General features: G+C 45.7%; 1 protein-coding gene across 1 annotated transcript in view; it reads right to left on the minus strand.

Moving 5' to 3' along the window:
* Positions 1-1,578: 1,578 nt before the first annotated feature.
* LOC144687774 (proline dehydrogenase 1, mitochondrial-like) overlaps positions 1,579-13,344 on the minus strand; it is a 46,767-nt gene continuing 35,001 nt past the window's right edge. Inside the window, exons 9-14 of the mRNA XM_078554272.1 lie at positions 9,483-9,575; positions 8,967-9,113; positions 7,886-8,061; positions 6,776-6,874; positions 5,818-5,906; positions 1,579-5,290 (exon numbers count right to left, since the gene is read on the minus strand). Coding sequence (XP_078410398.1) covers positions 5,103-5,290; positions 5,818-5,906; positions 6,776-6,874; positions 7,886-8,061; positions 8,967-9,113; positions 9,483-9,575 — 792 coding nt within the window. The 3' untranslated portion in view covers positions 1,579-5,102. The remainder of the gene's footprint in view (positions 5,291-5,817; positions 5,907-6,775; positions 6,875-7,885; positions 8,062-8,966; positions 9,114-9,482; positions 9,576-13,344) is intronic.

The following is a 13,344-nucleotide window of genomic DNA, read 5'->3' on the forward strand; positions in this document are numbered from 1 at the left end:
GGACACACTATTACGTCCTTGTGGTTCACAGTGGTGTGCATTCTGGTTATGACAACATGACATCTCCTCTAGCAAAGCACAGCTCAGCAGTACATAGGTGTGATTGTGGGTTGGGGAAGACGATGCACGAGGAACATCCGAGTAAGGAAGAACCAGCGCTGCGAAAATATAGTTGTATTTCTCTCAGTATCACACTTCCGAATCCTTGCCAGTTCGATCAGTGGCCAGGTATTGTATGAAGTGTTTTGTTCTCTACGGCTGTGGGAAACCAGGCCTTTATTCAGAACCTGAAAAACCTATAGGTCAACATCACAGAAGTTCGGAGCTCACTCACTTGATGTGACACCAGTTGCCCGAGACCACCCTCGAAACCTCGACCACTTCCTGGTACGACATCATTGCACGTCCGACATTGACAAAAGTTGGAGGAGAAACCCCCACTTATTTCCAGTCCCTCCGGAAAGCTGCTGGTGCCACATTAATCGCCGTAGGTTTTTAATTCCCCCATTTGGTTTGCTCCATTTAAAAACCAAGAGTCCTGGTCCTCTAACTGGTGAAATCACCATTCACTGGATTACGGTTAGGAGATGGTGTCAAATGTACTCATTTTATGGCATGTTGTGCTGTTTGAAAGTTGCTCAAGAGAATCCCTCAAGCAGACAAATTTGGAAATTTTAACTCTTATGCTCACTAGCCCACAATTAAAATGAATGGTTTTAATGGAATATGGTGGACTGGCAAGAGCAACCCTATTCCCACTACGTTACTTAATGACCAACTGTCAGACATCCTGCTGCAGACGGAGAATTTATTTTTTTTTAAAAAAGAGGGTCAAATTGGTTCAAAGATAAAAAATTTGACTGATTCTCTGTGCAAAATCAATATCTGAGCCAGTCAGCTCCACAAAACCCAAGGCAGCTGGTAATCGACAAACCAACTCAGATCAACAACAGGAACTGGAGGAATAGATTGACCTTAAGAGCTGGGATTCTTCCCATCTGTCTCCCAGGCAAACTAACAAGTCATTGCCCAGGATGACAAATTAGCCCTTGGTCAACAACTATCAATGCTGTGTTGGATACGCTAATGACTTTTTCGCTTTACAGATTCGGACTAATCTTCTGTGCATTTCCAGTAATTTATGATGAATACTTGGATGTTTACCAGTCGCTGTGTGCTGATTAGCGGTGCAGTCAAAAGCCAGCAGGACCTCGAAACCTTCGCTCTTCCCAACTAATCTCTCCGCAGTTAGGCAAGTGGGGGAGACTCTGAACCTCTGACTGGGCAAACAAACTTTACTTGTGTGGATTTATTGGTGAAGGTGTTTGGGGGCGGGGGAAGTAAACTGAAAAATGACCAAAATCCCTATGTGAGCTTCTGAAAACAATATTTCTACTGTATGTATATTGTCAGAGTGGACACAGTAAACTTGTCCTTTTCAGGGGTCAAGGGACTTGCTGTGTATTTGCACCATTTGGTTTGAATTGCTCAGTCAGTTGGAGAGTTAAGCACATTTTTATCAGGCACTCAGCTAACTTAAACATTTAAAAACATAACACGCACACATTGCAAGCAATCTATACACAAATAGATTTATTGAAACAGGATGCGACTCACAAAAGATCAATCAGTAGAGAGCACAGGAAAACTTTAAAAACAAGTTAAAAGAAACCCCTTAACATCACCCCCTTCCTCCAGTTTAAATAATCTGATGGCCTAGTGATCTCTCCAGTTGTTTGCTCGCTGTGGGGTTGGCACTAGGCACCACAACATTAGCAGCTAAGACACATAATCAAACCTTGCCCCTAATGGCACTATGCCATGGGCACTTTTGAGGAAAACTAAGGGAAACTTCACCACAGTTTCGCAGACATTCTGATCTGATCACATCCCTCAAGGAGTAAGGGCTTGTAATAGGCTTACAAAAGTACAGGGCTTATCTAAATGAGTGGTTAGAGTCTGATATTTCTGAAGTTCGTTTTGCTTCTCTTATTTCAGACTTGTTGGGCCACGCGCCCCTCTCCCCGTCACACAGTGCATTCCCAAATCTTTAAAATCCACATTTAAAGTCCTCCGAAACATAAATCTTTGTTTCACTAAAATCGGATGCCGGCAGGCATTTAATTAATCCATTAGTTAATCCTTTCCCTTCAGTCACAGATACATCAAATCCCCCCGATTCCCAGTCAAACGGTGCAGTCCAATTCATGATTATCATGAACATCGGCAAAAACAATACCCCAACAAAAAAAAAGGGGATGAGGCGCCATATCCCTTCCTAAGGCACAAAGGAGAAATTAACAGCAACAGTTCAACATCCAAGTCAACAGCAGCACAGCAGTGGTTCTCAAACCATGGTCCCTAGGGGTCTACACAGACTTTCCAAGGGGTCCACAAAATAATGTGAAAGTGCTTTCCAAGAAGTGCCGGCCTACAGTTGAGCTACATGTGCATTCAGAGGGCGTCGTGAGAGTCAGGAGTGGAGTACGACCACAACATGCACAGCGCAGATTGGGCTGGCTTGTCTCACCTCAGAGAGGAACATGAAGGCAGCTACATCTGTAAGCAAGTAGCCAAGTAAAAACCTGCTTACTTAAAAGTATTATTAAACATTCTTTTGATGCAGCACTTAACATCTTCTATGAACAGAGCTGCCTGTTGGCGGGATAGTGAACGGGATTCTCCCCATGGGTCTGCAGCCCTGGAGAACTCGTGGCTAGTCAGGGGGATGGGGCTGTGTTACATGTCCTGTGCGCAGACTTCCAACATCATAAAATTTCAGCGGACCCATTCAGTAGTGTTTGTAAATAACCCTCCTGTGAACGGAGCTGGGTCCATTCAATTCCTTCCAACCAAAACTGGGGTCTGTTTCTTGTCAATAAATCCAGTGAACGGATTACAGGAGCAGGGGTGAGGTTCTGCTGAGCAGCACTGAGCCTTGGGCAATACTACGCAATTCTAATGATGGATAATGCAAAATCTGGGAAAATCCGAAATCCAGCATGGTCTCACCGAGGGGGGGAGCTGGATTTAAGATATCCAACCTGTAATTTAGATGTGTGGGGGGGGGGGGGAAATCCGAGTTTACTGATCCTTTTGAAAACCAAAAGTATTTAAGAACCACCGCTTGCCGTGATCAGGCTTATGTCCTGCACCCCCACGGCAGTCCCTCTTTTCTCCGCTGTCTGCAATGAAATCCTTCCTTAAGTCTAGCATCAAGTAGTCACTGTTCCTTGTACGAGGCCACAGGGTCCCTGCTGCTGGGAACGAACGCCCTTCTCCGATAAAGGGTGAGGCACATTTTTGGATCAGAGAGAGGATTATCCATGACTTGCTAACCCATCAGGCATTCCCAGACCTGACACAGTGCGTTATCAACTTTGATACAGTTGACCTTGAAATGCATGGTGGGATAGCGTGGGAGGAGTTTTCCTTGACATGTGGAAGTGGCTGATGGGAGATCAAGTGCTCCACATATGGGATAATGTACACCATATGGGATAACACTCCAAAGACACTGGCTCATTTTTTTTTTGTGCGCAACGGAGTTTCTTACCTTGTGAGGGCAGATCGCAACAAAACAATGACAGGTTAATGGTTAGATTGGCAACAATGCATTTACCCCGAACTCTGACAAATCACCTAACAGAACAGAGTTAATTTTCATATTATAAATGAAGTTACAATTGAATATTATTCATTCAGTCTACCACCAGTGCTGAGTTTGAGATCAATAGTTTGAGGTCACACTCATCACTGCTCTGTAACTGCAGCAGCAACTTAATATATACATATGTAAATACACTGTTAAAACCTAGCAAGCACGCTCCAAATGGAGCATACAGCTCATACAACACATGGCAGAATTCCTGTGAAATGTACCTAATGTTCAATCAGTGATAAGAGGTCTCATTCTGTACAGCCATTGGTGTTCAGATGCAAACAGTGTCAGAGTGTAAGGACGTAGCAATCCTTCTGCAAGGGAGGTCTTGTGGTGCAGTGGGTAATGCCCCTACCTCCAAGCCAGAAGTTCCAGGCTCGAGTTCCACTCCAGGGCTTGATGGCGTGGAGGCTGTGTTTGTAACGTAGTCAAACAGGTCGATTATCAACCTGGAAATCCTTCCATTATGCCAATGGCAGGCGTTAAGAGCAGCTAGAGAGAGTCTCCCGTCAGTCATGCTTGATGTGGAGTAACGCTCCTCAAGCTATAGGCTCTGGTCACAGGCTGGCAACCTGTCCCATGTAAAACTAGCAGCGGAAACAGGCATAAGCGTGTGCTTTGTCTGCCTCATGTGACATGGGAGAACCTCCCAACTCTAATCCTTCTGCAAAGCAGTGAAGCAGAGTGGCCCAACACTTCTCCCAGAAATCTGAAGGAAGTTATTGGGCTAAGTATATCAGGGTAGGGGATCTTATGTCCACCCATTGCTACTTTAAAAAAAATATACATTCAAGAATGGTTAAAAGGATTTCTACATTACTAAACACATTTTAAGTATCAAGTAACGAGTAACAAATCTATGCAGCGAGCCAGAGGAGGGGGAGGGGGGAGTCTCTGAGGGAGGTGTTCACCTCATCTGACACACCTTTTTGCAGTACAGCAGCGAAAATCCCAGAAATCTGTGCAGTGTCTACGCCATTTACCTGCGGCTTTTCCACCAAAAGTTAAATAAAATGAAGAGAACGCCCACCATCCCCTTAACACCAGCCAGGATTTTATTTTTGTGAAAGTCTCATGCCGTATTTTTAATTCCATATTTATACTACCAAAATGTCAACAGATCCGATTGGCTCTGGGTGGGTTGACAGTCAGTAGAAAGAAAGGGCTGATCAATTGCACAGCACCATAGAAAGGGCAAGGCCCAATGATGGCTCAGATACTGAAGCCTGCCAAACAGAATTATGTTTTACGTAAAACTTTGTTTGAGGGAAACACTGGTTCCAAAGCTTTGAGTGCCCCTAATCAAGTGATAAGAGAGCACCCCCTCCCCGGCACCATTAAAGCACTTTGTGCGTCAACATACAAAGACAATGACCCCCTCCCCCACTCAGTGGTCACTTCTAAAACCAAACTGCCAGGCCCTCTTCTTGCACACACCCCTCTAATATGCAACTTTGAATAGATCGCCCTTCAAGATCCTGCGTTTCAGCTCGTTCCACAGGAGTTCTCGTTCCCGTTGGGTTCCTGCCATCATGCCCTTGTTTTCCTGTGCACGTCTGGACAGGTAGGGCAAAACCTCTTCCACTGGACCGTAAGGGACATATTTGTACACCGGGTATCCAGCCTGGCCTGTGAAAGACAGGATAAAGAGAGTTAGCTTATATATTAAAGAAAAACACTCCCCGCAGCACTAACCAAGTCCAGGTGGCATTATTCCAGATACTTTGGTATTCTTAAGACCTAGGATTTGAAATGAAGAGTTCTGAGTAAGCCCATCTCAAATCCTCCAGCATTTACCAGTTAGCTCCATCATTGCTTCCTGTTGACTGGACCTTGTCAGAGAGTTAAACCTAGTCGCATGTCCCAGGATCCTTAAAAGGCATCAATGCTCAATGTTTCAAACAGAAATAAACTTTAGGTTGTGTCACAAATGTCCTTTAATGATCTTCTATAATCTCAATGGATTTAACATTTCTGGAATGTATCCCAGGAAGCGGGAAGCACTAGAGAAATTAGGATCCAAATTAATACAGGAAAAGGCAGGCCCCACACATGAGTAACGCTCCCGGCAGGAGAGGTTACCTGGACACTGAATTGACTATAAGGTTCTGTTACCCAGCAGTTAGGTTAGGATCATTTGTTTCTAGTTCACGTACCAAGGGGGAAACTGATCTGATCAGACATGCCCAGTAACTGTCCAAAGTAGACTTTCTTAGCTGACGGTTGGAGCCCAAGTTCATGCATTCTGTGAGGAAAAGAACAAGGTGTTAGCAACTAATGAACAGAAATTCAAATGGGCACAGCATGAGGTTAGATTTACTGCTGTCAGGAGCAGCAGGGACAGTGGGATGTACAAGCAGGCGGGTTACAATCTCAACAGATCCCTCTATTCATTAAACCTTGATTATGGATTCCACAAACAGGCTCAAGGGCGATGTTACACGATCCAAGGCATCAAGTTTCCTGTGTTGTAACATCAACATTAGCCCCAGCAAGAAAACATGAGAAAATCTACAGCTGAACCATAGTAAGAGCTAAGGGGTGCATTAGGGCTCAGCAACAGGAAAAAGTCTCCAGCATTAATGCTTCCCACAGTGCCAGCAAAGAACAGACTAGATTCATCACTGGTGGCCTTCAGGAGCCTTCACATTGGAATGAGCAGTGATGTGGGCACCGGGAGGCAATCAGCTGTTGCACACAAAGGGAAGTGAAAGACAGTCTGATCTGCCATGCCCGGCAACATGCCCCTTTCTGAAGGATGAAAATCAAATTTATGCTGGGTACAAATAAAATATTCAAACAGTGTAGGATTCTCATGAATCCACTCAGGAGCCAATGAAAGAGGATGAGGGGGTGATTTAAAACAAACAAGGACTTATTTTTATTTGTAACATCACAGAACTCTTCCAAAACACACTGCTGGTGTCAGATGGAAGTCAAGAGGAGGGGAGAGATGCAACAAGATCTCAACTGGCCAAACAATGCTCCGTGCCATAACCCCCACTCCTGTGGGGGAGTGTAAAAGCAGTGGCGATGTAACCACATCCCTTATCCCAGAATCACATTAGTAATGCAGGACCCAAAACGATGCATGGCCAAGCATTCCCCCATTACCTGTGCAGTGTATATGTGACTGTTTTCTCATTGTGTGAGGCCACCATCACGTTGGCCTTCCTGTTCACTTTGATTTCATTCAGGATGTAATCTAAGCACCTGAAATGACAACAGCAGAAGGTCAGAAACTCCAGAAATCCAGCACCTGCCCATCAGATACAAGGACAACAGGAAGAATAAGCACCCTATTGGACAGCAACTTACAGGACAGACAAACTGCTTATTGCTGTTGTTTTGACTTTAGTCTAATTCCGTTCACACAGGTGGTAACAAAGCCATGCTGAGACCTTGCTGAATGACTGAGGCAACATCAAGCTCAGGGGAAATCCTCCTCCCACATTCTGCCAATCCATCACTTGATGTGCATGTGTTCACGCGCCCATGCGTGTGTTTTTAAACATGGTATGACTAGTTGCTCAATCCACAGCCCAGCCAGAAGGTTTGGCAGTGCCTGCTGACCTGCCCCAAAGTTGTAAATTCCCTGCCTTAAAAAGGCCACAGTTCCTTAACGCAATAGTCAAAATGATCCACAAGGAGCTGCTGAACCAAGGCAAGAATGCAACATTCATCTGACAGAGAGAGAGAGAGAGAGAGAGAGAGAGAGAAAGAGACAGAGAGGGAGAGACAGACAGAGAGAGAGAGACACACAGACAAAGACAGAGAGAGAGAGAGAGAGAGAGAGAGAGAGAGAAAGAGACAGAGAGGGAGAGACAGACAGAGAGAGAGACACACACAGACAAAGACAGAGAGAGAGAGAGAGAGAGAGAGACAGAGAGAGAGAGACAGAGAGGGAGACAGAGAGACAGAGACAGAGACAGAGAGAGAGAGACAGAGAGAGAGAGACAAAGAGACAGAGACAGAGAGAGAGAGACAGAGAGAGAGAGACAGACAGAGAGAGACAGACAGAGAGAGACAGACAGAGAGAGACAGACAGAGAGAGACAGACAGAGAGAGACAGACAGAGAGAGACAGACAGAGAGAGACAGACAGAGAGAGAGACACACAGACAAACAGACAGAGAGAGAGAGAGAGACAAAGACACAGAGAGAAAATCCCTGCAGAGCCATAAGTGAGCTCCCTTCATTCCTCTTGCACAGAAAGGTTCCCTACCTGGAATAAGTGGTATTCGTGTCTTCATAGGTATTGTTGATGGGATCCTCGTATCCAATTTCCCTGGCACGTTTTCGTTCCTGGGCCATGTAAGCACCCCTCACTAGCTTTGCTCCAAAGTACCAGTTTTCCCGGCGGGACAGTTCCACATCCATAGACACGTTATCATAAGCATCCTGGGGTATGGAAAGGAAATGGAAAACCATCAGTGTAGCTTTGGTGAGGCCTTGGAGAACAGTTCAGTGACAGAATGGGCCAGTGTCAAATCTCTATAAAGACTGTGGTTGGTTCAAAGCTTGGCTCACGCTACCCATCACTTACTCTGCCAATAGACACTCCACACTCCTCTGGGATGTGTGACCTCCGTCTAAGCTATTCATCTCCCTTCCTGGGTCAGGTCTCAGTTGATAGCACACTTGACTGAGAGTAAGAAGCTTGTAGCTCCAGTCCCATTTCATGACTCACATACATAAACTAGACTGGTACTTCTGTGCAGTACTGAGGGAGTGCTGCACTGTTGGAGGTTCCATCTTTCGGCTGAGACATTAAATGAGGCCCAGTCTGTCCTTTGAGATGGACATAAATGATCCCATGGCACTATTTTCAAGAGCAGCAGAGTTTGTCCCGGTATCCTGGAAAATATATCCTATTGTTTGTGGGATATGGCTGTGTGAAAATGCGCGACAGCCAGTGATGACACTTCAGAAGCTTTTCATCAGCTAAAAAGCACTTTGAGATGTCCTCCATTCACAAAAGGCACCACATAAATGCAAGTTCTTTCTTTTTCTCTTTCTTCTCCCAAGAGTGCTACAACCAACCGAGCTACAGTTCCACAGGGGCTGGCCTCAGCCAGTGTGTAATAGCCTCAGTGAGATTATCCTTGCACAGAGTGTGCGCTCCGCTCCGATGGGATTTGGAGAGAATCTACTCAGGAGGCAGCCATCACAAACATGGGCCTTTCCTCTATATCCCTCAAGTTTCAGTACAGCCACTACACAACACACATGACAGCAGAGAACAGGTGACAACCATCTAGTCCCAAACCCCCAACCCACCACCCCCCCTCAAAGGAGTGCCTTACCTTCAAGTAGCACTGGTAGGTATTGAAGATGACAGGCTTCTCAGTGTTGAATTTCCGCTGCATTTCCAGGGTCAACCTGCTGATAGCCGGTTGGAAATAGGTCTGCTCGGCATCGACCATGAGGCGGACCCCCTTCTGCACGGCCTCCTGCGGAGTGTGGGAATGTCAATACGTGATCGTTTTAGTCCCAAACCTAAAGGGCAACAACACCTCCATGCTTCCCCCAGCATAAATAAAACAAAAGCTTCACTGTGGTCACCATACAAAGTCATGCCTTTGGCTGCTTCATCTTGAAATTGGCATCTAAATTAATACAAAACATGGCAACTGGCTTTCTGACATAACACCCATCAACAGGTCTAAGGAGAGAACATTTCTGTGTGGGAGAAACACAGGAGTGGCTGGGAAGCAAGAGCATTGCATTTCATAAGAGCTGAGAGTGTCCCTGCTGCACCATTAAACACTTCCAACGACTTGAGTTTCCAGTAGAGCTCCCTGTGCACTAAACTCTCCTACCTTTGCCAGGACATCCATTCTCTGCAGCATCCTTTTCATCTGCAGCTCCTCCTCCTCTGTGAACTCTAGGAGAAGTGGTTCAATTTCACCTGTCTGCAAGAAAAAACAACAAACAGCCGTTACTCCAACCATCAGAGCCATCTCTCGACATGGAGGTACAGATTAGTTTTTGTTTCATTCATTCAAGGGATGTGGGCTTCACTGACAAGGCCAACATTTATTGCCCATCCCTAATCGTCCTGGTGGTATGGCGGTGGTGAGCAGCCTCCTTGAATCACTGCAGTCCATGTACAATTAAAGATATCTGCAGCAATTGTACACAACTTGTATTTAAACAGCACCTTTAATGTCATAACACATCCCAAGGTGCTTCACAGGAGTGCTATTCGGGGAAAAGAACTACCACCGAGTCAAAGGCTGGGACACATGGTGTGGTAAAGTGGAGTTAATTGATCATGTGACTGTAATGACCAATCGCTACACAGCACGGGCTACTTGGGTAATTGTAAGTCTAGAGCTGGAGGTGATTGAAGAAGCACACATTGTGTTAGTGCTCTGTTCTTAGTTCCAATAAACCACCAGTGTTTGTTCAGTTAATCAGTCTCTCTGCCTTTATTGTTTCAAGCACCAACTAATGTGTGAATATCAAGGGTGCAGCTAGCGTTCGCCGGACAAAGCGAACCTGATAATCAAAAACAAAACTGGTGACGAGGATAAACCGGATCAATTGACGGCAATCAAGAAAGCCGCGGTAAGCCAGCTACATTACATCTCCGCTACCTTGAAAGCTGTTTGAAAGCGCAGTCTCCTTAGTCAGGGTATGCCGCAGATTGGGCATCTTGAACCATTCGACCCATTCTCCGAATACTGGTCTCATTACCTCGAAAACCTAGCAAAGCATATGGGCTGATCCGCAGCCTCACGTCACCTAACGCCCTCAATACGAAGGCTTTCGACGAGTTAGTAAACATTGTTAAAAAACCACCTGAAGCCAAAGCCCTCAGTTACTATGCAGCGTTTTAAATTAAATTTGAGGAATAGGCTTCCAGGAGAGACTATCACTGGCTATGTAGCTGCTTTAAAGGGTTTAACGGAATATTGAGAGTTCGGACTTCAATTAATGTTGAGAGACAGATTGATATGCAGAATCAGGGACGATGCTATTCAAAAGCGATTATCTGAACCTAATCTAGACTTCAGTAAGGTATTAGAATTGGCAACAGCCGTGGACAGCGCTGTTAGAGAGCGCTGTTAGAGACTCGGAGGCAATAAAAGATACACAAAATGGCGCCGTCCATCTTGTAGGGCGGGAAGGACCAGTAACAAAGGGCGCGAAAATGTCGGACTCCGCAGAAAGGCGGGAAACGCCCACTATGTACAGACCATTGAAGAACAACAGTACTACAGTGAAAACCCACGGCATTAATGAGAAAAATGCATCCAGGCAGCCTGCAGGCGATCGACAGTTCAGAAATATCGGATGTTTTTCCTTCCACCACAATGGTCACAATGTGGCACGAGACTGTAGGCCGAGACAGCATTTATAAAAAAGGTAGAAATCGCAAAATCTGTCTTGCTGAAGAACCAGAGGAAGCAGAATCTGACATCTATTCATTATACAACCTGAAAATGGGTAGAACTGAGCCAATCCAGGAAGTCATTAGAGTCAACGAACAACCCACCAAGATGGGGGTCAATATTGGGGCATCAATGTCTGTCATAGGAGAACATATGTTCAGACACTTGAATAAAGGAGTCCATCCTTTAAGTTTGGAAGAATCGGACACGAAATTAAAAACATATACAGGCGAAGAAATAAGAGTGAAAGGGAAAAGTCAAGTCCTGGTGCAGTATGGGGATCAGTCTGCAACTTTACTCCTTATTGTAGTAGCTGGGGCAGGCCCCAGTTTAATTGGTCACAACTGACTCCAAAAGGTTAATCTGCAATGGGCCGAGATTTTTCAAATCAGAGCAAGAGACTTATAGGAATTGTTACAAAAGTACGCTTCTATTTTCAGTGACAAGCTCGGATGGATTCATGGGCTACAAAAGACAAAATCCATGTAGACCCTAACGTAACCCCCAGATTTATCAGAGCCAGACCAGTCCCTTATGCTCTACGGGACAAGGTCGAGATGGAGATAAACAGGCTGGAAAAGTTGGGTATCTTACAACCGGTGTAATTTTCTGAGTGGGCGGTACCCACAGTACCTGAACTGAAGTCAGACCAAAGTGCTCGCTTATGCGGTGACTATGTTAACTGTTAACAGAGTGACCAAACTTGACAGACACCCAATACCGAAGATTGACAAATTATATTCGAAATTGGCAGGGCGCATCACACATTCAAAACTTGACAGGAGCCACGTCTACCAGCAGGTAGAGTTGGAAGAAGGCCCTAGGGAATTCATGACCATCAATACACATCGAAGGCTGTATCAATATACTTGACTATCCTTTGGGGTCTCATCGGCGTGTGCTATTTTCCAGCATACCATGGAAAGTCTGCTTCAAGGACTGCCCCATGTCGTTGTTTATTGGTTAGTCACTGGACGAACTGACTAAAGAACACTTAGCTAATTTGGAGTAGGTGCTGAAATGCTTCTCACAAGCGGGGGTGCGCTTGAAACGAGAAAAATGTCTTTTCCAAGCCTAAGAGGTAGTTTAGGTGGGCCATAAGGTTGACGCACAGGGCCTGCATCCCGTGGAAGAAAAGGCCAAGGCTATTCGCGAGGCACCTGCACCAAGAAACACGACAGAACTAAAGGCCTTCTTAGGCATGATAAACTACTCTGGGTGATTTCTCCCAAATCTATCAACTGTACTGGCTCCGTTATACACATTGCTTAAGAAAAACCATAAATGGATTTGGCAAGCTCTGCACCTGGATGCGTTTCTGAAGGTAAAGCAATTGTTAAGATCATTGGCCCTACTGGTCCACTTTGACCCAATGAGAGGATTGATTTTAACTTGCGACGCATCCCCTTATGGAGTAGGGGCTGTACTTTCACACCAGACGGCGGATAGCTCCGAACGACCCATTGGTTATAGACCTCACACGCTCAGTGCTGCAGAGCAACAATATTCTCAAATTGAGGAGGGGGGCTTGTCTGTTGTGTTTGGTGTTTGGAAATTCCATCGATACCTTCACAGTCGCCATTTTCACATTATATCCAACCACAAGCTTTTGCTGGGATTATTTGGAGAGGATAAGGTGATACCCCCCATCGAATCTGCTCGCATCCAGAGGTGGGCACTGATATTGGCTGCGTACGAATACACTTTTATTCACCGATCTGGAAGCCAGATCGCACATGCTGATGCACTGAGCCGCCTCCCCCTGCCAGATAACAACATGAAGGTTCCAATTCCCCAGGAACTTGTCTTAGTACAAAATTTTTGGATTCCTCCCCTGTCCAGGCCAAACAAATCCGAGTGGACATGCCAAGATCCACTTTTACCTCGCGTCCCGGAGCAAGTCTTGAATGGATGGTCGGGTGAGCCGGAGTCTGATAACATGAAGTCCTATTTCAATCAGAGATGTGAGCTCATCTGGTAAGACGGCATATTGCTCTGGGGAGCAAGGACTATCGTGCCCCCGAAAGGGCTAAGGCCATGACTAGACGAATTACATGGCGCTCACATGGCATTAGTAGGATGAAGATGCTCGTGCGCAGCTACTTGTGGTGGCCAGGGATGGACGCGGATATCGAAACCCTAGTCAAAAGTTGTCTTCAATGCCAGCAGATACAAAAGCTACCCCCCCCACCCCCCCCTCCGCTTAGCTCCATTGCACACCTGGGAATGCCCGGGGTGGCCATAGGTAAACCTACATGTCGACTACGTGGGGCCCTTCTTGGGT

The sequence above is a fragment of the Cetorhinus maximus genome, chromosome 12, assembly GCF_964194155.1.
Source record: "Cetorhinus maximus chromosome 12, sCetMax3.hap1.1, whole genome shotgun sequence".
NCBI lineage: Eukaryota > Metazoa > Chordata > Chondrichthyes > Lamniformes > Cetorhinidae > Cetorhinus > Cetorhinus maximus.